Below are 25,311 nucleotides of genomic sequence, written 5' to 3' on the forward strand. Positions count from 1 at the left end.
TCCAGGATGGGACGCCATCCTCCTGTCTTCTTTCTGACGAGGAAGTATCTTGAGTACACTCCGGAGCCCCGGAGCCTCTTTGGGATGAGCTCGATGGCTCCTCCCTTACTTCTAACAGCAGTTGGGGGACGTGGTTTTCCTTCCTGGCCACGGGAGGAATACAGGGGCACTTTTTTAGAAATTCGAGAGTGTGCCTGTGGGCCAGGGCATCCAGCACTCAACGGTGGGTGGAGATGGACTCCCACACGCTGACGAATTTTGCCAGCCGGCCTCCCACTGGGGTGCTCATGTGGGGGCCCGACGCTACGGCCAGTTCAGTCTTGCTTGGCAGCAGCCTTGCCGCCTTGGCCTCCCTGGTGACGACGGCGAGATCCCCCTGATTTGCCTCATCCTCTGTAGGCCTCTTGCGACGAGGAGCGGGCTGCATGCCGGTACGTCGAGAAGCCACCGCCGAATCCTTTGGAGGCACCTTGCTTGCCTCCGGAGGTCTGAAAGGGCGGCCGTCGTTGCTGCAAAACTTCCAAGGCCCGAGCCGTCTGTGTCGGTCTTGATGGCCTGAAGTGACTCATCCACTGTTTTTCCAAACAGGTTGTTCCCGTCGAAGGGCATGTCCAAAACTCTGGTTTGCGCATCCTGGCAGAAATCTGTTGCCTTGAGCCATCCCCGCCATCGAAGGCAAACGCTGTTGCCCAACTGGCGCAAACCGGTGTCGGCAATGTCCGTGGCCACCATTATGGCGTGGTCCGACGCCACCTCATCTTCCTGTAGGATCGCCAGGGCCTTTGCCCTCTTGTCGTTCGGTAGGAAGTCCAACAGGGGGCCATCTTGTAGCAGAAGTCCCTGTCGTAGCGGGCCACAATCGCTAGGGCGTTGGCAGCCTTAATCGTCGTCGCCGAGATGATTAGTCGTCCCATGGTGTCCAGTTTCTTTCCCTCGCCGTCTGGTGGGGAAGTTGAAGTTGAAGCCGATGCCCCTGCCGCTTTCCTCTTAGCCGCCGCCGAAACAACCAAATCCGGGGTCGGCTGTGCCCTAAGGCAGAAAGGGGCGGCATCGGGGACCGGTACTTCTTCTCGTACCGGTCCCTCTTGGCAGGCGTCGTGGACGGGTTCTTCAGAAGAGCAAGTCCCTCGTCCCAGATGTCATCCAGAAACGGCACCGCGAGGACCGTCTTCCTCTTGGCCTCGCGCCGTTGGTAGAGGAAGCCTTCCTTCTTCTGCTCTTCGGGGCAGAGCGGGAAAAGCTTGGATGCCCTGGCAATCATGGCATGGAAGGAGCCAATTTCGTCGGGCGGGGAGGCCCGAGGAGGTGGTGGTGGGAGGCCCATCCCGTTGTCACCACCGTCGTCATCCGTCCCTGTCGTGGTCGTATCTGTTGCCGTGTCATCCCCAGGGACAGAGGAAGGAGATAAAGGCTGAGAGGGCAGTGAGGGCTGGAAGGGCGGGGGTGGATGAACTCTCCTCCTCTTGTTTGGAGGACTTCCCGATGGGCCCGGTTCTGCTGGATCGTCTGTTGGGGGTAGGGGCAATCTCGTCCTTATCTCCCTGCATAAGGTTGCATAAGAGGCCTAAGCCGGGTGAATCAAGGCCTTCACCACCTTGTGCGCGCTTGAGGCCTTTACCTTGGGGGGAGGGTCACCGCCTCGATCCCCCTTGGCAGGTTCCTTCAAGATCGACCAGGGCCTCTCCAGAAGCTTAGCCGGGTTCTCAGATTTTCTCTTCCCCGAGCCAGAGCGTTGGCTCGTGGTTGATGGTGCCGGTGAAGGTGCGCCCTGCCTGGCAGCCGAGGAGCCCGACCGTTTGGCACTCCCAGTGCCCGCGGATTTGCGGTGCTTTGCCTTTTGTTGGGCCCCCCATCGCCGGAGCACCCTCACAGGACTTAGAAGACCGCTCGGACTTCTTCTCACCTGCTGGGCTCTTTCCTTCCAGCCAGTTGGCGAGTCGGGTCCGACGATCCCTCATAGTCCGATCCGTCATGTTCATGCAAAACATACAGTCCTTCTCCACGTGCGTTTTGTCTTCGTGAAGGCAGTAGAGGCATCTAGAATGCTCGTCCACCTTGAACACATTCTTTAACCCGCATCCAGGGCAGTTCCCAAACAGCTTGGATCCGGGTGTGGAGCCCTTTTCCTGGGCCATGTCCACGAGGTAGGCCTCAGAAACGTCTGGAATCCTCCAAGAAGCGTAACTCGACGAAAACTTCCCCCTTGAGGGGTGTATAAAATTCTGAAACGGGTCCCCGTTGATCGGAAGTATAAACGGTGGAGCTTGAGGCTCGATTGACCGAAGAAAAAATGAGATGAAACTCTTTGAAAAAATGCAAAACGCAGTCAAAGCTCGAAAGCTATAGCACAAGGACTCCCAAAACTTGAACGTGCGGTAAAAATCTGAGGATGGCTGCCAGGGGCGGGCCTTAAGGAGAGGGAAGTCATTGGCTGGGGGCAGTATGACCCAGAGACCAGTGATTGGTTACTACTAAGAAAGACAGATCAGAAACGAAACTGATGCTGATTTTTTCTTTACCGAGGATTCCCAGCCTGACGGGGAATATTCATGAGCATGTGAATCCATGCCAGACCCCATGCTGGAGAAGAGTTGCATTTAATAAGCTAAAGTGACCAGAAATTACATTAACCATGTTAGGTGAGAAAAGGGGTTGGTGCAGGGCCATCTAACGCGTAGGCACAGCTTCAAGCTCGGTTTTTAAATGTAGCAAAAGCTAGTAATCTTTTCTGAGACTCGAATGATCCAGTCCCACAGATTTTGCAGTGGGTTTGGTAATACACAGGCCGCAAATCGGAAAATCCATCTCAGCAAGTTTCATCAAGAAACGTGTGGGTGCTTCAAAAGGCCAATGCGTTCCAGTAACATCAGCCCCTCCATCCAAATCTAACACTGTACCATTTGTGCAGGCCTTGCAGTTTTCATGATAGGCCTGCGTAGTATATAGCTCATTTAATTTTCTTTAATTTCGCACACCATTTGCATGATGGCCATGGGTTTGACACGTAGAGCTGGAGTACAACAAAGGAATACAACATTCTCATTCAGGAAATTGTCCAAAAACCTCCCTTGATAGGTAAAGGGAGAACAACTTTTTTCATACTCCATGTTTCCCTAAAGTTCCAAACACAATTATATGAACTACTGTATTTACTTGTGAAAGTATGAGCGGTATGCTTACCTTGTTGTATATTCTCTCTTACTATCGTGACATGCTCATCTCGATCAGGTCTTGTATGCTCATGCCAAAACCCCACAACATGGCCCAATTCATGAACTACAATTCCAAACTTATCGCAGTTCTTGCCAATGGAAATGGCTTGTGGGCCTCCACCTCGACGGCCAACGTAGGAGCAGCAGCTTGAACAAGTGAAACAAATACATATTTCAGATGTTTTGTTAATGAACAGAAAACACACGTGCATAGGTTTCTAATATATAAAATACAAATGTTCTTAATACTGCTTCACGAAACAGAAAATGTTCAGTTGTAAACAGGTGTAAGCTCATGCCAGAGCTACTATCAAGATGTTTTACGAATTACTGCATTTGGGATGATCAATACAACTATTTACTAGGAATAGACAATTAGTTAATGTTAGCATGTATGGTGAAGAGTTCAAGGGTGTTTATTGAACTTCAGCAAGGGTGTTATAAACGCCTATCTAATCCTAAATCTACATATGGGAGCAAGCTACGACTATCAAATAATAATAATGCAGTCCTAGGGGAGTGTTGTCAAAATAAAAGGACCTATACTAAAAAAGACTATTGCCAATCCTTACCGCAAAATATAAATAGTGTGGGGTAGTGTTCATGAAAAAGAACGAAATGTTCACAAAATTATATGTCGGAATGTTCAGGCCGTTGACTTCCCTTCCACACGTTTTCAGCACGGGACAAGGCAGTTCACTCGAGCAAAGCCCACACTCTAGTTTCTTCAGCACGAGGATACAGTTTCATTCCCAGCATCAGGGCCTTCTGTGATGCAAGTCTCTTTACTTATCAAAAGTCTCTTGATTCAGAGGGCCGGATGTACAAAAACAAAACACGAAGTTCCTTTCCTCTTAGAAATATTCAATTCGGGTGATTTACCCTGGATCCCCCTCAGCCGGGTTCAGATCCCTTTTTTCACAGTTGTTTTTGTGGATTCCCCCTCTTCCGTGCTCAGATCTGCCTTTTACAATGTTCTGAGAATATTCTTTCTGGGGTGACTCGCGGTTCTACCGGGATCCCCTTTAGCCGGTCCCAGATCCTTCCTCCTATACAATTAATCTCCCTCAGCCAGGCTTGGATCAATTGCAGTTTGCATTCAACTATCGAAGAAGGATTTAGCTTGAACCGCTGCATGACCAATTCAATCTCAAAATTCCCTTTTCCACAGTTGCCAATCAGTTGGATACCTAACAGAGACCTTTGAATAAGCACCCAAATGGTGGCAAGACCACTCCGTCTATGGTATCTTGCTTGGCCTCCCAAAGTTTAATCACGCCTCTGGTTTTCAATTATATTCGTGTTGCGCGTTACATACTGTTCACACACTGCTCTCTTTAGATTTCTTCATACAATGTTGCTGCTTGCATTCTTGGTTCTAACACAGGTAGGTTTGCTATCAGTCTCTCCATCTCACTGGCTGTGCTGTCTTTACTGGTGCTGCATTGTTGTAGGAGCCAAGGACAGTACCACAGCGGTAACCGCTCCTCCCTGCCTTGGGTATCAACGCGTGAGAGCCCCGTGTACCTCTGACAAACAATGCATGTTTGTTCAGCTTTAGTTCCCAGTTTTAGGTTTCTTACTTTCCAAGGTTCATGAAAAGTAACTGTCTGAAAAGGTCAAGGGCGCTTTCTTCCTTACCACCCTCTCTGGTCTTGCCATCATTCTCCTCGTACTGAACTGCCATCTGGGAACTGCTGTTTCCTCGCGTGCTTTTCCTTGCTCAGAGTGTGCTTTCATGCTCCGCCTTTTATCCGTGTAAGGGAAGCGTGATGGAAGTCAGGTGTGTGTAATGATCAGTAATAGCCTGATGTTGCCTGACCATTGTATTGGGACATGTCAGTTATACGGCTCTGGTGTTAGTCCATTTTCGCTCATGGTGAGCTGTCCGTGAGAAAGTGCTTGTGTCGTGAAAGGAGGGGGGGGGGGTCAGGTTCCTAGGTATCCTACCTGGTAGGATGGGGAAAAGGCATTACAGGGAAGGGTATACCGCGTCTCACCCTCCGGTGTCCCCGTTGCACTCATCGAAGACCCCTCATCCAGGTGTTCCTCCCACAATGGTCCACCCCCAGGAACTGAATCCAAAAGCAATGGCCGTGTCCTGGCCACCTGGATGTCAGATCCCGGGGAGTAGTGGGTGAGACACCTTCAGGTTTCTCACAATACCAATCAAAGTCCAATCCTATCCCAGGCACAACTGTCACGCTCTCAGGTCATAAACCTGGGAAGGGGGTGTGATCTCCTTGTAAACCTGAAACATGTGCATTGCAGTCTCCACCACCTCTGTTCCCACCCAGGCCCTCTACACGGCTCTGGCCTCTCACCTCTCCACTAAAACTCAGGACAGCCTGTCCTCTCTCTACCCTCCTCTCCTTCCTCTCCTTCACTTCACCTCTACCTCCCCTGGCTCTCTTCTGGCTGCCTCTCCATCTCCATCTCCTCCTCCCTTCTCTTTTTCTCTTGTCACTCCTGATGACGTTTCTAGACATGTCCGATCTATGAAAGTATCATCCAACCAGGTGCTCCCCTGCTCCTCCAAAACCATCAAGGACCACATGGACACCCTGCCTCCAGTCCTGGCCAATTTCTGCAATCACTATTTTGCCACTGGAACTTTCCCCTGCCCCCCTTAAGCACTCCCTTGTGCACCCCCCCCCCCCCCTGAAGAAAAGTTCTGCCAATCCTTCCTATCCGTGAAAGTTTTGCCGGATCGCTGTCATTTCTTTCTTTGGCAAACTCTTGGAAAAGCCGGCCATCGCCCAGCTCATTCTCCACACTGAATCTATGGGTTGTCTCCATGACCATCAGTCTGGCTTCAGAGCAGCTAGAGGCAAGGAAACCGCTCTCCTGTACACCTGGAAAGACCTGCTCACTAATCTTGACTCTAGCCTTACTTCTGTCCTTATCCTCCTTTCCTCTGCTTTCAACTCGGTAAAACATGCCATCCTGATCAATCGTCTCTGTGAGAACCTGATATCACAGATCAGGCCCTCGCCTGGTTATCCTGCTTCCACCTGGACCGTCCCTCTCAGTTCCAACTGGGGTGCTTTCTCTCCACCACCTCTTTCTCAACATGTGGTGTTCCCTAGGGCTCCAAGCTCTCTCCCTGGCTTTTCAACACCTACGTGGCCACTTTGGCCCACCTCATCTCTTTTTTTAACACTATTTATTACTAGGAAGGGGTTACAGGACAGCAGGAATACAACTTGTATAGTGTGAAACAGTACATGCATTACAGACAGCGGTAGTGTACATACAGCATAAACAGGCAATTATTCATTGAAATGATAGACCATTCTTAGATAGCTCGTCTTACATTGGTTTGGGTGTATCTGGGTCACAGAGGTAGGAACAAAAGGCTGACCAGATCTCGTGGGGTCTAGCCCGAAGGGGTAGGGTGGATATGGGATACATTACTCACCGTAATCGTATTTCCGATGCTTGTATCTGCTTAGATTCACATGCTGTGCATAGGCCGACATCTAGTGGAAGCTGCGGAGTATTACAGTTTGTTTTTCGAAACTCGAAAATGGGCGCTGACACAGGGCGTGCCAGTAATACTATCCCTAGTGTGACGTCCAGTGTACCCAAGATCCCTCACGCATCTAGGATCCTCAGATTGTATTTTTTCTGACATGAGGTAGCATGAGGAGTAGCGCGAGTACAGATAATCCAAGCAGATAGACAGAAAGGTAAGACTACAAGCAATCATGCGCCTTCTCTCAGAGGGGAGGAAGGGTGGGTCGCATGTGAATCTAAGCAGATACAAGCATCAGAAATACGATTACGGTGAGTAATGTATCCCTTCTGAGGCTTGTGGAATCTGCTTAGATCACATGCTGTGCATAGATTAGCGAGCAGTACCAGAAGAAGGAGGTGGGATGTGAGAAGGGTCATGAGAAAATAAGTGTCTTAGAACCGCTTGTCCCACTTGTGTATCTGCCTTGGAATGGGTGTCAATGCAGTAATGCTGAGTAAAAGTGTGAATAGAGCTCCAAGTAGCTGCTTTGCAAATGGTGTCAAGGGGTACATTTGCAATGAAAGCCAGAGTGGCCCCAATGCCTCTAGTAGATTGGGCCCTTGGCGTGAAAGGCAGAGTTTTTTCAGAGAGTGAGTAACACAGCTGGATACAGTTAATAATCCACTTCGAGATGGCACCTTTAGAGACGCGATCCCCCACTCTGCCTGTAGCTACGGAGACAAACAGTTGATCTGTTTTTCTTAGCGGTCTGGTTTTATTTACATAGTAGAGGACCGCCCTACGCACATCTAGGGTGTGTAGTTTCACCTCAGCCGAGCTTTGCGGGTTCTGGAAGAAAGCCGGAAGCTCGATGGACTGGTTTACATGGAATTTTGATATAAATTTAGGTGAGAACCTAGGGTGTGTGCGTAAAACCAGTTTGTCTTTATGGATAGTAAAGAAGGGATCCTGCACTGACCGAGCCTGAATTTCACTGACCCTTCTTATAGAAGTAATAGCTACTAAGAAGGCCGTTTTATAAGTCAGGTGTTTGAGACTGCTCTTATGCATGGGTTCGAAAGGGGGGCCCATGAGCTTGGCTAGCACAACATTAAGGTCCCACCCTGGTGGTGGGTTTGAAATAGGAGGGTGAAGTCTCTTTACTCCTTCCATGAAGGCTTTAACTACTAGTACTTTCCACCACGAAACCTTGCTATGGGAAGTGGTGTAAGCCGACAGGGCTGCCAGGTGTACTTTCAGTGAGTTAAAAACCAATCCTGCATCTAGCAGGTGGAGCATGTATGTAACAATAGTGGAAGGAGTGCAATCAACTGGGTTGATTTGTCTACTCTAGCACCAGATAACTAACCTCTTCCACTTGTCAAAGTAACAGTGCCTTGTGTTTGGTTTCCTAGATTCCTTTAGGATGTCCATACACCTCTGTGGCAAATTGAGTTGTCCAAACTCTATGACCTCAGGAGCCATGCTGCCAGGTTCATTGAGTTGGGTTGCTGGTGCACTGTTTGACTTTGGTGCTGGGACAGTAGGTTGTACCAGGCTGGAAGTTTGATGGGCTCACACACCTCCATCCTGCGTAGGTGTGGGAACCACGGTTGTCTTGCCCACATGGGAGCAACTAGGACGAGCGTCATCGATTCCCTGTTCATCTTGTTCACCACTTTCCTGATGAGGAGTTGGTGGAAAAGCGTACGCAAACATCCCTGACCAGTTCATCCACAGGGCGTTCCCCTGAGAGTTTGGTTGGGGGAACCTGGATGCAAATCCTGGGCATTGTCTGTTTTCGCTTGTGGCGAATAAGTCTATAGTGGGGAAACCCCACTGAGAGAAGATATCTTCTACGACCTCTCTGTGAAGAACCCATTCGTGTTCCTCTGGGAGGGAGTCTCTGCTCAGAGCATCCGCTAGGGAATTGAGCTCCCCTGGAACATGTTGTGATGACAAGAAGATGTTCCGTCTGAGTGCCCATATCCAGATTTTCTGGGCAAGCTTGGACAGATTTGGCGAGCGAGTCCCTCCTTGCTTGTTCAGGTAGAACATGGCTGTAGTGCTGTCCGTCCGGATTTGCACTGACAGGTTTAGTAGGTGGGGTTGGAACGCCTGAAGTGCTCTGAATACTGCCAGAAGCTCTAGCAGGTTGATGTGGTTCTTGGCCACTGAGTGAGACCAGAGACCCTGAGCTGTGTGGTGGAGATGGTGAGCTCCCCACCCAGTCAGACATGCATCTGTAGTGACTACTGCCTGTACTTTGGGATCGTAAAAGGGTTTCCCCTGTGCGAGATTCTCTCTTGTCCACCAGTGAAGGCTTTGTACCAGTGTTGGCGAAACGACCACTAGATCGTCCCACTGACCACTTGCCTGAGATCACTGTTTCGCCAACCATTCCTGCATGGGACGCATGTGCAGGCGCGCGTGGGGGACCAGGTAAATACATGACGCCATCATGCCCAGTAAACGCATTGCTTTGCGTACTGTTATTTGTTGACCAGACTGATAATGCGGAATTTGCAGTAGTATATTCCGAATTCTTTCTTCTGAAGGAAAGGTCAACCCCTCCTGGGTATCCAGGATTGCTCCTAGGAATTGTTTTGAGGTGCTTGGCACCAGGCTTGACTTCTTCTCGTTGATTGAGAAGCCTAACTCGTGGAGGAGGTTGATAGTCCTTTGAATGTTTGTCCTGCAAATTCCTGGGGTTTCCCCCGTTATGAGCCAGTCGTCCAGATAAGGGTACACTGGGATTGCCTCCCTGCGTAGGTGTGCAGCCGCCACCGCCAGTACCTTGGTGAATACCCTTGGTGCTGAAGCTATCCCGAAGGGCAGTACCTTGAATTGGTAGTGGCGACTGTCCACCTTGAAGCGCAAGTACTTTCTGTGCGCTGGGAACATGGAAATATGAAAATAAGCATCTTTCATATCCAAGGTTGCCATGTAATCCCCCTTTTTTAGGAGGGGGATTACCTCTTGTAGCGTGGTCATACGAAATTTTTGGGGCTTGACATACTTGTTGGCAGGCCGTAAGTCCAATACTGGGCGCATTGTCAAGTCTTTCTTTGGCACAAGGAAGTAAGTTGAATAAATACCCTTGTTTACCTGGTGTCCCGGGACGAGTTCTATCGCGTCCTTTTGTAGAAGAATGGCGATCTCCTCGAGGAGAATCTTCTGATGTTCTAAGGAGTGTACGCTTTGTCGTAGAGGATGGTTCCGGGGACGCTGCAGTAGCTCTATACAATATCCTGTGGATACTGTTGACAGCTCCCATCTGTCTGATGTGATCCCTTCCCAAGCCTGGGTGAAGTTTGAAATGCGTCCCCCTACTGGGGTTGCGTGAGAAGGGACCCTGAACTGAGCGTCACTGCTTTGGTGGAGGCGTGCCGCCTCCCTTGCTGGGGCTGCCTCTGCCTTTACCACGACCTCTCCTATTACCTCTGCCGTAACCCTGGGTAGACTGTTGGTTGTTGTTCCACTGTGTACCCTGCCCCTGGGAATAGTTAGATCCTCTCTGGGAATTTTGGCCGCGTGGGCGACGAAAATTACTATTCCCTCTCTGGTTAGGGGGTTTACTGGTTAACTGGCCAAGGGATTTGAGTGTCTCGTATTCGTCCTTGGCATTTTTCAGTGCGTCTTCGACCGCCTTACCAAACAACAGATCGGTTTCCATCGGTTTGTCCAACAATGATGCCTGGGTTTCTGCTTTAAAACCCGACTGCCGTAACCACGCATGTCTCTTGATAACAGTGCCCTCCGCTATCAATCTGCCTGCGTTGTCCGCGGCGTCGAAGGTTGCTTTCAAAATGCAACCAGACACGGCTCTACCCTCTGCGGAAATCCAAGCTAATTGGCCCTTTAACGGTTCAGGAGCAGAGACTATGAGTGCCGCAACTTCTTCCCACTGATGGCAGTTGTAGCTGGCCAACAGGGTGGTGAAGTTAGCAATCCTTGCTTGATAGGCGGACGTTGAGGCTACCTTCCTGCCGAAACCGTATCGTTTTTTGCTCTCCTTGCCGGGAGGAGCTTCTGACGCAGACAAGGGTGTCCCAGCCCTCTTACGAGTGTTGGTGATAACTAGGGAGTCTGGCTTCAGATGTCCTCTTATATAGAGAGGGTCAGACTGTGCCGCCCTGAAAAGTTTTTCAACCCTGGGATTGACTGCTCTGGTGAGGTTTGGGTTCACCAGGGACGGATCTATTCTCCGCTGAATGGATTTAAGGATAGGGATGGTCTGGGCAACAGGCCTCCTTTCTCCCACCAACTCTTCTGCGAAGTCCCTTTCCTCCTGTACACCGTGGGTGTCAATGTGGAAATGTTCTGCTGCGCGATCGAGAACCTCATTTAGGAGGGGTTGGTTATCGACTGGGGAGTCGGTAACCGGGGCTTCGTTCTCTACCGGGGAATCTACTCTGTATGTTTCCGGGTCATCCTCTTCTTCTTCCTGGTCCTCCTCATCCCCATAGTAGCCCGTCCCGGTTTGCTCTTCTATCATACCAAATTCTTGGTCCTCACAAAAGGAAGCCTCTCCTTGATACCGTGAGTATGGTCTTGCGTAAGGTTGTACCTCGAAGGCTTCTGACCTCATCGAAGTATCAAACCGGGCCTTTTTACTCGGGGGGGATATGCCCCTTGTGGATCAAACAAGAGGAAATGTTCTGGATTTTTATCATAAAAATCAGCCAAAGAAGACATTCCTGACATGACCCTATCTTTATCTTCACTGGACCATTTTTTGGAACTGGGAATGACTCTCTCAGCAAGTCTATGGGATTTATCTTGAGTAGCTTTGCTGGTTGTGGACCTATCAGCAGACCTGGGCTTGTCTGTCTGTTTAGGGGGGGTGGAGTGTTTCACAGGTGTGGAAGAACGCACAGGTAGTTTCTTCTGCTGTTTTCCCCCCTCCCCGTGCGTAGAAAAATGTTTTCCCTGTCCCTTAGTGGCTCCGGAGTTTTTTGACGCCTGGCGTCGAGGATCGGGGGAGGTGTTCCTGTCCTTCGAGCGTGGGGCCTCGCTGGCTTTAACTGCGGGCTCCGACTCCTGGAGCGCGGCCTGGGGGTGGAAGTCGCCTTCGTCTTCCGACGATCGAACTTCTGTTAGCCTAGGGAGCGAGGCACTCTTGGCAAGAGTGGATGATTGCCTGGAGTCATGCGGCGATCTTGATCGAGAGATCCCAGAAGACACCGAATCGGACCGTTCTGTCTGTGCCTCTTTCCGAGAACTCGACGTCGTCGAGTCTCGGTTGGCCTTAGTCCTTAAGTGTCTTAGGTTTAAACCTACTACACGCTCTGCAGTTTGCTTCGGGGTGGTCCCTCGGCAAGCAGAGATTGCACGTGGCTTGCCTGTCGACCCAAGGGTATTTGCGATTGCACTTGGGGCAGAATTGAAAAGGGGTACCCTCCATACGCACCTTGAGGCAGCGGGCTGTTAAGTGTAGGAAATGTATAAGGTGTACCTATATACCAAGAGTGTAGAGTATGTACCACCCCCCACTCTCCCTACTTGCAGGGCCGAGGCCAGCGGCCTTCCAGGCCCGGGCCGAGGCCAGCGGCCTTCCGAGGCCCAAATCCGTCATGCAGCAGCCGACGGTCGATTTCTTCTCCAGCCGGCGTCGAGTGTCGAAGTTCGACGTTGGGGTGGGGAAGGATGTCAATAGATTATTTTAAATTTTAGCAAAAGTATGGCTAAGGCCAGGGGACTCCGCAAAATGCTTCCGACCAGTATGGCGCAAAAAAACAATCTGAGGATCCTAGACGCGGGAGGGATCTTGGGTACAGTGGACGTCATACTAGGGATAGTATTACTGGCACGCTCTGTGTCGACGCCCATTTTCGAGTTTCAAAAAACAAACTGTAATACTCCGCAGCTTCCACTAGATGTCGGCCTATGCACAGCATGTGAATCTAAGCAGATTCCACAAGCCTCAGAAATATATATATATATATATATAGATATATATATATATATATATATATAGGTCCTTACATTCCTGAGCCCTTGTCAGTTGCACCAGCCAGTCTTTAGCGGTTGTTTTTTTTTTTTGGGTCCTTCCATCTCAATAGAATGGTTCTCTTAGCAATCATGCATGCTATAGGCACAAAAGCTTGGTGGGGTTTACTACGGATATCCGGCCAGATGCCAAAGAGTGTCCCCAGGGTGTTGTTCACAACTGAGGCGGCCAGTACCTTGGAGATTACATTTGTAATTTGATCCCAGTAGTGACTTATCCGTGGGCATGACCATAACATGTGTAGATGTTCAGCGGGGGATTACTGACATCTTGGACAGGCTTGGGGTAGCGAGTGGGACATCTTAGACAGTTTCACCAGGGTGTAATAAAGCCTGTTCAGGAGTTTGAACTGCATGAATTTAAATCGGAAATGCATTGAAACTTTGAGTATGCCTGCACATGCAGGTCCACTGGTCGTCTAAGGTCGAAGCCTAGTTCCCGTGATCATCCATTGCGGGCGCACAGGGGATGGAGGGGGGTGCTTTTGGAGAGGCCTGTAAAGGTCTTATACAGTGTGGAGAGGATGTGCCTGCAGTCTCCCGAATTTGCCATGTAGGCCAGGGGGGGCAGTTTCCGGGGGTTCAACTGGGTAGGAGAGCCACCTAGCGGATACTGCTGCTTGTAGGCTATATTATTGGAGATGATCAACCCCCGTGTTCGCGTGGCCTTGATTCCATGTGGAATGTGTGATGAATCTGCCCTCAGGGAAAATATCCGCTAGAGCACTGTAGCCCAGGCTACCCATCTTGCCCGGACTGCATTGTCCCACCTAGGTGTCAGTTCTAGGAATTCCCATAAGGGGAGCCATTGGTAGTAGGGTTTGTCAGTATGGGTATGGACGAATAGCAGGTGCCATGCACGCAATGTGGAGGCCACCGGGTCGAAGGGGCAGTCGGCCTTGTAGTTTTTATCTAGTACAAGTGTTTTCAAATCAGAGTCTGATGCGGCTATGGTCTCCAGTTTCACATGTGGAGGGGGCGATTACAGACTGCCCCTTAATGCCAAAGGAACTGTGCAAATGAATCATGAAGTTTGGATAAGTATTGGTTGCCTGGCCATATTGGGACATTGGTGAATGCATATAGCATTTTGGGGATTATCATCATTTTGATTAGTGATAGCCTAGCAGCAGGGGAGAGCGGAAGAGCTTTCCAGGTCAGGATTTTGGTGTTTGTGTAGGAACTGAGTGAAGTGTAGTTGTGGTGTGTCCGAGTGTGATCGGGATACCATCACCCCTAAGTATATGATCCAGGGATCAACGCAGCGAGGTGGTTCGCAGTGCAGGGTTTATTTGTTTGTTTGGTAATGCGCACCAAGCCCTTAGGTAGACGGGCGCAACAGAAACAAGAAATCTTAAAACTTAGTTACAGTACAAGGTAGCAATACATAGAGCAGTGATTGCAGTAGGAGCAAAAATACAGGTACAAGATACATTAAATGCGAAGCAATGGTCTTGGTAAATCAAGGAGGCATTATCGTGAGTAACAATATATGCACACATACATATACAGATATGTATATACAACCTTACATGTCTACGTTAACGTGTATCCATGGTGCGTGCAAATATGACAGAACAGACGACCATGCATGTATAGTTAACCAATCTACAGTGTAGTTTGAGGGAACAAAGGGTTGTGTAGGGGCTGGAGAGGTAGAAGTGTAGTTCGGCAGTTAGGTGTCGTTAGTGTGTAGCCAATTGACTATCTTATGTCTGAATATAGGGTAGGGTTGTTCTAGTCTGAGGTCAACTGGTAATTTGTTCCAACATTGTGCTGCTTTAACAGGGAAACTGGTTCCTCCTGCTGTCGAGCGTTTGAACCTAGGAATCTCTGAAATAAATGAGTTAGCAGATCTCGTAGGCGGGTAGCTGTTCTCCTGGTAATTTTATCCATAAGGTATGGGGGTGCTAGGTTATTCAGGCATTTGGAGGTGAGGGATGCTGTTTTGAGGATAATTCTGTCCGTTATTTTCAGCCAGTTAACCTCACATTGTCAGTGTCAGTGAGGGGGAATAATTCGGATTTTGTGAAATTGTAAAGCCAGAGAGAGCTCCTACTCGGGTGATGTCCCCGAGTTTTGGAGACAGGTTGGTAGTGGGGTCATTTATGTACAGTATCACGTCGTTCGCGTATAGGGAAATAATCTCAGAGGGGCCGCTTAAGTGGAGCACACAGTGTCTGAGGTTTATCATGATAAATTCTGCCATGGGTTCCATAGCTAAGGCAAAGAGGATGGGAGAGAATGGGCAGACTTGTCAGTTTCCCCTCTTGAGTTGAAATGTAGTGGATGAGTGTGCATTAACGAGAACCCTTGCCAGTGGGTATGTGTATAGGAGTTTGATGTAGCTCAGCTTATCGGGGCTGAATCCCATCCTTTGCAGGGCTGTAAATAGGTAGTCCCATGCGACCATGTCGAAAGCTTTTTAGGCGTCTATCGTTATTGCTACTGCGTGAGCCCTCAGGTCAATTCTAGCCATTATGTCGAACTAACGCCTAATGTTAAGGGTGAGGGACCTTCAAGGGATAACGCCTGCCTGGTCGGGGTGGACCAGGTGTGCCATCAGTGGGAGTAGGCGATTAGCTAGTACTTTCGCCAGTATTTTGGTGTCACAGTTTATAAGGGAGAGGGGTCTATATGAGCCGCAATCATTACTAGGTTTGTCAGGCTTAAGCATGACTGTGATTAGTGCTTCTCTTAGGGATTCAGGAAGGCTATGAAGGTGGAGGGATTCTTCCCAAACCTGGAGGAGGACCGGGGAGAGCGTTGCAGCATATTCTTGGTAAAATTTGTCCGTTAAGCCATCAGGGCCCAGGGCTTTGCATTTAGGAAGGGCGGAAATGACCGCCACAATTTCTTCGAGAGTGACCAGTAGCTCTAGTTCTTCCCTGGCTTGTGTGCTGAGGCGAGTCAGCGGGATAAAGCGGAGGAAGGTGTGGATGGCTTGTTCATCTCTCGGTTTAGGTGTAGTATATAGTGTGCGGTAAAAGGTACGAAATACTTCCAGTACATCCTCATTGGACCATCTAGTCTCCCTGTGCATATCTAGTATTGCATCCACCTGGTCTCTACCCCGTTTGGAGCGGACCTCTCTTGCCAATGTTCTACCTGGTCTGTCGCACTCCCATATTTCCTGGCAGCGGTTGGACGTGTGAAGTACTATGTTGCTCTTAAGGCGAGGTTCTTGAATTTCTCCAGTTCAGACCGGATTTTAGCGAGTAGTGTGGGGTCAGCGGTACTAGAGTTCTTGTTCGAGATCTCTGAGAGACTTTTCAACATTCTCTAGGTCCCTTCAGATGCAGTTGAGGACACCCGACTCCCTTGACATTGTCATGCCCCTTATATATACCTTAAAGGCCTGCCATTTAGTACTGTTGGAGGTATCTCCTGGGGCAATGGTGTCACAGTAGGTGAGGATATCAGATCTAAAGTCCGCCCTAAACACCACGTCCAACAGCGCAGAGGATTTAAATTTCCAGGAGATGGTAGAGATCCAGGGTTAGTGAGTGAGATCGGTGAGTGATCGGAGAGTGTACAGGGACCAATGTCGGCTTCCAGGATCTTCCCGACTAGGGAGCTAGAGACAAGGAAAAGATCTATAAAGGAAGACATGTCATGTGGAGAGGAGTAGAAGGTGTATTCTCTGGATAAGGGGTGCGTGGTGGACCATGCATCCCTAAGTTTGAGTGTTTGCATAATGGAAAGTAGTTGGTGGGCGGCCCTGGTCTGGGGGCCGGTGGCGGTGTTGGATCTGTCCAGAGTGCAGTCGAGGATGAGGTTCATGTCCTGCCCTCATATCAGTGGTAAACCGTGGTAGCCGGAGAGAGTGTCATACAGGCGGGTGAAGAATTATGGGGGGGATCGGTATTTGGGCAATAAGTGTTCATTAGAATTAGTTTGAGACCCTCTAGGATACCGTGAATAATCAAAAACCTTTCAAGGATTTGTGGATAATCACCATGACTCCCTTTGATTAAGTAGAGAACAAGGTTTAGTATCCATTTCCCCCATACAGTAGCTATGTGGGTGCAGGTAGATTCTTTGGCATGTTGGCTTTTTGCCCATTAGCGTAGGATATGATTTTCCGTGATTTGGTGAAGTTTCCCAGACCACGGATGTTCCAGCTCAGTATTTTCACCTGTTGTGCCATACCTGCTTCATAGGGTCATGGGTGTTCCTGTCTGGCCTTGTATTGTAAGTGAGCTGAGTGCGTGTTTCCTGTGTGTCACTGGGCCCGTTCACCAGGGTTTTAGTAATTTCCATCTTCCTTACCAGTAATAATTTGCAACAGGCGCAACAAGAACAGCCTGCGCCACGAGTGAACTTAGTGGCGGTGGATTCATACCCCTTGATGGCGTCTCCCCCCCCTCCCTCACTGCCTCCCTCAATCTATCAGTGCAATTGAACCCCTCAGCCCCTTTCCCCACCCCAAACTCCCCCAATGCCAACCGGCCTCAGGGATGAGGATAACATCCACACAAGAGCAACTGCTAATGGAAGCGCTGTTGCCGTGTGGCAGGCAACACTAATGAGGACATCTTGTCCTAGGGTTGGCTAGTAATACGGTGGTGTAACTGCCATTGGGTTGCCATCAGCACATATCTTATGCAAAAACAATAGGCAATGAGTTGAGCAAGCTTGGAGCAGTAGGCCGCTTGAGTCAGTCTGCCGGGTCAGCCGCCGGGCCCGCCTCTGGGTTTTGCGATTCAATAAACTTTACGGCCTCTGAAGGTACCGTGAAGAAATACAGCTTGCCGTGGAATTGGAGTTTGAGGCGGGCCAGGAATAACATTGCGTACTGAATATTTCTTTCCTGGAGCATCTTCTTAACCCTGAAGAATTGGCACCTCTCTTGTTGAACGCAGATGGAGAAGTCCGGGAACAGCGGATGGTTTGAGATCCCCGTCTCAGCATTTTCTTTTCATGGGCCAACCGGAGTAGGGTGTGTCTGTCCCAGTAGTTCAATATTTTGGCGATAATGGGCCTTGGGTAGTCGCCTGGTTTCGGCTAGTGAGGGGGCACATTGAGCCCATTCCACAGTGAAGAACGGTGATAGGGCAGGCAGGTCCATGAGGAGATTTTCCACAGCTAGCTCTATATTGCCAGCGAGTGGATCTTCCGGAACCCCCACTATCCTGAGGTTGCTTCTGAATCCTCTAGGCACCCCAGGCCCTGGTGAAGCGCGGGAGAAAGAACATGCTGCCTGGAACAGTCAGAGGACTGCAGGGACCTCTGCAGACCTCGCCGGATACCCAAACGCTACCGGTGCCTCGAGAGGGGACACAGCTGCCCAGGAACCACTGGTACGTAAGACAAGGTGACAAACCGGTATGCAGGTTGCCTGGGACATGCGAGAGGTTCGGGGAAGCAATGCGGTGAACCCAGAAACTGGAAGAGGGTTAGAAGCAAAGCAGGAATAGTTTTATACATGGCAGGATACAACGCTACAGTGCAAGTCTGGAACCCGCACCCATATAAGAAATTGAGAACAAGAGAGGTCCAGGACCCCGAATGTGAAAAACAAATCAGGAAGAGTTGTATGCTTGGCAGAGGAGTGAACCAAGCTGGCACAATGCTACTGTAGGAAACAGACTCACACCTTTATGAGAAAGCTAAATATAAAGTGACAAAGCAAAAGAGGGTCTGGGACCCTGTGAGAGAAAGAGAGACAGTCCATGCGAGAACTCTTGCTTGGCAGGAGGGTGAACCCAGTTGTGTAAAACATCTCAAGTCTGGACCCATACCCACATGAGAGGTTGGGAGCATCAGGGTCAAGAACCCTGAAACTGACAACTATGATCATACACTTGATAGCGGACCGTGCCAAGTTGGTAGGATAAAGAAGCATGAACACAAGACACTCCCTTGTAAATTGACCAGTGACAAAAGGCACAAAGGGGATCAGGAGCCCTAAAGGAATGGGCAAAGGTGAGAAGACTAGGGAAAAAGAACATAACCCTAGCATTGGGATCCTACGCTTGATAGTGGAGCATTCCAAGCTGGTAGGATAAATAACTGTGAAGCCAACATCTAAACAGAAAGCAAGTTTCTAGTGGGGAGTATATTTTAGAAGTGTCTATTAACTTTGTGCCTTTGCCAGAGAATGAATGGTTGACCAGGTAGGTTGTTTTAAATAAGATTCTTCTAGAATTTGGCTGACAATAGAGGTCATATGACCCTGCATGTTCAGATGACATACAATAGGTTTCTGAATCAGGTGTAGTCTGAAAACCAACACCTTCAGTACACCATGTTGCAATAGTCAAGCCTAGAAGAAACAAAATCATTCACCAGAGAAACGTTAAAGACAATAAAAACACACTAATGCATTCCAATAAAAGAAAGAAAGGCCCTATTACAGTTATTATTCCATCATTATCTACCATCACATCTTGTCAGGAGAGAATGCTTGCAGCCTCCTTATAATATTTTCCAGTTTTTTGCTATTAGAGCGGGTCAAAAGCTGTAAACCGGAGAGGTGTGCATCACATATGGCCTTAATAATTCACCACAAAGATAGTTCAAGGGTTTGATTAGACAGATAAGAGTCAGATCTGCAGTGGATTGCCTTGGATTTGGGCACACTATTGGCCGTCCATCTCTCATCCCCTTTGGGCTCCCCAACACAGGCGTCCCTAATCACAGGTTAGTTTGGCTAGAGATCGGTAACTCCTACTGCCCAAGAATATGACTAAAGCAAGGGCCTAAAGGCCATGGCCTTATCCGTCATACTCCCTCTGAGACTTCGTAGGGGTACACTAATCCTGCAACAGTCTTTCCCTGGTCCCAATAGGATTGTTAAAGATTGGTGCTTAAACAGAAACCGTCTTCTTGCATTTTCTTCCTCACTTGCTCCTTCTCTCTCCTGTCCCTGGTCTTCATCCTCCTTTCTCCCACCATCACACTCTGATAAGCTCACACTCGCACAAGCTCACGCACGCACACACAAACACACAAGCTCATACACACACAAGCTCATGCACAAGCTCACATGCACACAAACTCACGTGCACGCACATACACTCCCCTCTTCTGACCCATCGATCTTCACACACACTCTTCTTCCCTTCTCAATGTTCTTCTACACCTTTCCTTCCCCTTCACTGCACCGCTCTCCTCACCTCTCACTAAGCCCCTCACCCCACTTCTTATTAGGCCCTGCTTCTCACCTTTTACTACAACCCTCTTCTCTGTACTACTATTACCACTCGTCAATAAGCTACTCTGGGAAATAGTTCCCTGCTCACTCTCACAAGATATAGTGCCCTGCTCACTCATACCATAAAGTCTCCCAATTACTTTCACTCTCTCCAATTCCCCCTACATTTCTCCTCCTCTCCTTCATCTTTTACACCCCTACACCCGATACGACAGTTACCACTCGCTCTTTCTCACAAAATAATCCAGCTGTACTCTGCTCCAACTTGCCAACAACTCTACTGTCTGTCCTCCGCCTAGTCCCTCGGTCCACCTCCACACCTCCTGATCTCACTCCTGCAATTGACACTCTGTCCTCTACTCACTCCCCTTATATACTGTGTAGCTCCTCCCTTTAAACTTCTTTCCTTGTTACTTCTAGCGCTCACCTGACTACTGTGAGAAACCTGACAGTGCCTCACCCGCTAGTCCCCGAGGATCGGGCATCCAGGTGGGCAGGACACAGCCATTGCTATTAGATCCAGTTCCTGGGGGTGGACCAGTGCGGGAGGATCACCTGGATCGGGGTCTTTGGGGAGTGGAAGTGGGACACTGGAAGGGTCAGACTTGGTATCCCCTTCCTTAGGACACCTTTTCCCCATCCTGCCCAGTAGGATATTTAGAAACTCTACCCACCCCTCTCCTTTTCCAACACAAACACTTTCTCATAGCGTGAACAACAATGGACTAATACCTGAGCCCTTCACCTGACATGTCCCAACACAAGGGTCCGGCAGAGTCAGGCAATTGCCGACAACTTCAGAGAGCTGACTACTCTTTCCTTTCCCCATGGGATAAAAAGGCAGAGCACAAGAGTACACTACGAGCAAAGCCGAAGTGGGCATAGCAATTCCAGAACGGCAGTTCAAACCCTCAATTGGGTTGCTGACTTTAAGTGCCAGGCCTCCATCACTTCTATATCTCCTCAACCGTGGTCTGATCACCACCTCATAACCTTCTCTTTGGAAGCCACATCACCCACGCCTCTGAAGAACTATCTAGCACTCGCCATTCCCACCAGGAACAAAAGAAACATTGCGGCCGAAAAACGTGTCCCCCTCATCCGACCAACCCTAAACTCACTATCAGATTCCACTGATCCCTCCTCACCCTGGTCGATGAGTATAACAAAATAAAGACTTCATCCCTTTATTCCATAGCTCCACTAAAATTCAGAAAGAGCAAACCTAAAAAGCACCTGAACTGCTGGTTCTCACCACACCTGAAATCACTTCGATCTGAAAAATGAAAAAGCAAACAGACATGGAGACAATCTCCCACAGATGACAAAAAAACCAACCTTAACAAGTTAACCTCCCTCTACAAGAAAGAAATGATACTTGCTAAACAAAATTCCTAGAAACAAAGAATTTCCAAAGCAAATTCAAGTATAAAAGAACTGTTCACTATCCTTAAAGAACTGGAAACTCCCATCCAAGTTCCAGATACCTGCGTGAAGGATAAAATGTGGCGCACCAGCATCCAAAATGCCCTCTCCAATAAAGTAGCAGCCCTCCAAGTCAAGATTGCTAACAAAAAAGAAACCCTCCACCACTCCACCCCTGCAACTAGCAAATCCTCACCCACCCCTAATCCATCCAAAAAAACGCCATTTCGCTTTAGCTTCTCCAAAGTAACCATTTTAGAGGTTGAAAAAGTCATACTCCCCCTCAAACCATCGAACTGCCAAGGTGACCCATGCCCAGCCCAAATCATAAAGGATGCAGCTACAGACTTATCACCATTTGTCTCAAAGCTCATTAACGCCTCCTTCTCCTCCAGCAGCATCCCCAGCAACCTCAGAGTAGTGGGTACTTCCACTACTCAAAAAGCAAACACTAGACCCATCCTTACCCACTAACTACAGATCCATCACCATAGCCCCCTTCCTTCTTAACATTTTAGACAAGTTAGCTTACCTTCAAATACAACAATACCTAGAACAAAATCCTCTCTTAGGAGTCTCCCAGACCGGTTTCAGACCCCAACACGGAACTGAAACAGCGCTAATTGACCTAATTTCCAAGGGCCGCTTTTCCAAGGGCCGCGTACTACGGGCTCTGTCTGCAGCTGTCCGCCGATGGCCACCATCCATCGTGCATGGTATACTACTGACATAGTAAGTACCTACATCGATCTCCCGTGCCTAACATTTCTTGCACTGATTACGGCCTAACATTGACATCCTCTGGCTACGATACGCCCTCATGCTCAATAACAGTAAACTCTTTATAAATCAGCTTCAATCCAGACTATCCTTATATAACTTTGATTGACTCAATTCGTGCCGCCTACCAGCTGCACAAAGTTATATGTATTTTCTATGAATGATCGATTTACCACAATTGCTTAGGGGCCATAGCCCATGTATACTACATACTAACTCTGCTGCGGCCACACCCTAGGTGCAATATCCGTTTTTTTATACTGCATGACCTGGTGCCGTTCATCAGCTGTACGAGTTTACCTGCAATTAATGATCTCATCGTGCTGAATTATACACGTGTCCCCTTGTGCACACTTATCGCTGTTAACGTCACAGTATTACACTTTGCCCAAGATATCTATAATTACGCCTTGGTCCACCACAGCTACCCATACTGAAACAATGTAGCCTTAAGTCAGCTGTACTCCCGGCTGTGTGCTGTGCACTACTTTCTTCAGCCCTACTTTGCTCAATCCTCCTAGGCAATAGAGTCCAGGCATTCTACTGCTTGTGCTCAACTACTGCCTCTCAGGTCAAGTGCTAAAGTCTGATCGAAACATGCTTTTATTCATGCATTACTGCTGCCTCCTAGGTTAACTGCTAATGTCGAATCTAGATGTGTTTGTATCCTTGTATTGGAACTGCTGCCTCCTAGATTAACTGCTAAAGTCGAATCTAGATGTGTTTTTTATTTGCGCTTTTGAATTGCTGATACCTAGGCCTCTCTGCCAATAATTGAACTTAGGTGTGCTACGACCTGTAAGCTATCTGCCAGTAGTCACAGTACAATATTCCTATCTTGTACACTCCTACAATGCATTTCCAACTACTTTATACTGCTCTACTTAGATCCTTACTTTATATCATGAGCTTACAATTTTCTACCTTGCTCCCAAACTCGCTTCCACTCATGCCAGTGCCTAATTCCTACAAACTAACTGACATGATCACCACTCCCTGCACTGTTCTACAAAGGAACCTTAAATTACATGCCAGTCTTCCAAGGCTCTATGACCCTTTAACCAAATCATTGCCTAGCAATATCAGGGCCAACCCGGGCCACACCAGCCACTCTCCACATCCTCTTCAACTCAACAGCAGACTCTTCCGAGAGCCTAGCCTCACCCAGAAAGGTGCCCTTAAAACTCAGTTATCACCCGCGAAACCAGTACAACCTGGAATTAAGGGTGAACTTATAAATGCCCGCTCTATGGTAGCCCATGCAACAGAATTAGCCGACATACTGTACAATGAAGATTTAGACTTCTTAGCCATCACTGAATCTTGGCTTCACCCAGCTGCCAGTCCTGCAATTATGTTAGCCCTACCAGTCGACTATACCCTAAGACTCGACCAAACTACATCTCGAGGCGGAGGCCTTGCCATAATAGCCAAAACCAAACTTACTCTGAAATGCTCTCTACCCCTCAATTTAGGATCCTGTGAATCCTTAACCGCAAAGTTAACGCTATCTAACACACAGTCTATATCCATCCACCTCATTTACCGACCTCCAAGCCCTCGAGGATCCTTTGAGGAAGACCTCACTAACATCTCAAATAATCTTAAAGGGATGGTCTAGTAAAAATTTGTATTTAAAAAATAGATAGGCAACATAAAAAAAAAATACTAGCATTCTCCGTTTTAAAACTTCCTATGTAAAATTTTGAGCTATTCAAGCTCAAAATTCGCAAAAGCAAGCACATGGGCGCATCCATTTTGTGAAATGGAGGCCCTCCTGTGCTGGCTTTTGCTTTTGCGGCACTAATGAAGGAAAAGCCAGCCAGCTGTAGTAAACAAAGGCTACCGGTGGGTGGCTTTCCCTTCATTAGTGCTGTAGGCGGAGGACGGGGACCGGAGACCAGAGCAGGAAAGCTGCAGCTGAATCTCGGTAAGTGCTATTTATTTATTTTTTTTAAATAAGCACTAGCTGCGGTTTTTTTCACAGCTCCCACCCACATTAAAGGCAGAACTCTTGAATGGCTAGCTGTGCATAACTCCCCTATCCCGGTCTCATCTATACTGCCACAGCCTTGGACTGACCACTACTCGATCATGTTCTCATTAGAGGCATTACCAGCACAAGCTGTTAGCATAGCCCCAGCTGTCCAAACTAGAAACAAAAGAAATATTACTTCTGAAAATCTCATCCCCTTGATCCTACCGACCTTGAACGCCATTCTGGACCATACAGACTCCTCCCTTATGGTAGACCTGTATAACAAAGTTATGCTCTCCTCCCTTGATAACATTGCACCTTTGAAGTTGAGAAAGAGCAAACCTTACAAACACGTCAACACTTGGTTCTCCCCCCATCTCAAAGTCCTCACACAGGAGAAACAACGCTGTGAAAAAATCTGGAGATCACACCCCTCAGAAAACAACAAGAAAAATGTGTGTAAACTAGCTGTTAGGCAGAAACCTGTGCAGTTCCCTCTGGGACCACTGCAAAAGATTTAAGGCTACAGGTGTTTGGCAGAAAACCCACTTGGTAGCAGTCCGCACCACACAGATTCACTTGGTAGCTGTGGCTGAGCAGTCAGACTTCCCTCAAGTTAGGCAGTAGACAGAGTATTCACAATAGGTCAAGAGAACACAATAGAACAAGTAAACACTGACCAGGGCTTGGTGTAAAAGAGATATAATTATTTATTTAAAAACCACAGCTAGAAAAATACACAGGCACTAATAGTAAGCAATTCAAAAACACAGTCACTAAAAGATATACACTCCCTTAAAAGAATATTAGACAAGTCTTAAGTAAAGCTCCACTTATTTTCAGACAGCGGTGAGCGCTTAACGTAGATGGCACTCTAATAGTTCGTTTTAAAAAGGGAGAGAAAAGCAGAGAAGAAATTGATACAGATCCCAACACTTTTACAAGAACATAACAAGAGAGGAAGGCAAAGTAAAACCGTGAAGTTAGATTTCAAGAGGCCGGATCCACTTGCAGAGGATCAAAACGAAATGTGTCCAAGGTCACACGGTTGCAGTGCACAAAAGTCTTGTAAAGGTTCAAAAAGGAGTTGGACCAAAGAAAGGGACCGGTTAGAGGGTCAAGGCGGCCAGCCCAGTCCAGAAGATGGAGATTATTATTACCTTGTAGCAATCTTTAGAAAGGGAGGCCTGGCGGACACGGTACCTTAAAGTGGTGAGAAGACTCCAGCGGGGGAAGTTGTTCCTGGCAGCGGATGCGAGTCGGTGCTTCGTCCGGGGGAAGAGAG

At 48.4% G+C, this 25,311-nt stretch overlaps 1 protein-coding gene across 1 annotated transcript in view; it reads right to left on the minus strand.

Moving 5' to 3' along the window:
* The window catches only part of TLL2 (tolloid like 2), a 1,535,386-nt gene that overhangs the window by 1,141,970 nt on the left and 368,105 nt on the right, over positions 1–25,311 (minus strand). Inside the window, exon 4 of the mRNA XM_069610570.1 lies at positions 3,181–3,359. Coding sequence (XP_069466671.1) covers positions 3,181–3,359 — 179 coding nt within the window. The remainder of the gene's footprint in view (positions 1–3,180; positions 3,360–25,311) is intronic.

This window comes from Ambystoma mexicanum, chromosome 8 (genome assembly GCF_040938575.1).
Source record: "Ambystoma mexicanum isolate Mex_15411 chromosome 8, UKY_AmexF1_1, whole genome shotgun sequence".
Taxonomy (NCBI): domain Eukaryota; kingdom Metazoa; phylum Chordata; class Amphibia; order Caudata; family Ambystomatidae; genus Ambystoma; species Ambystoma mexicanum.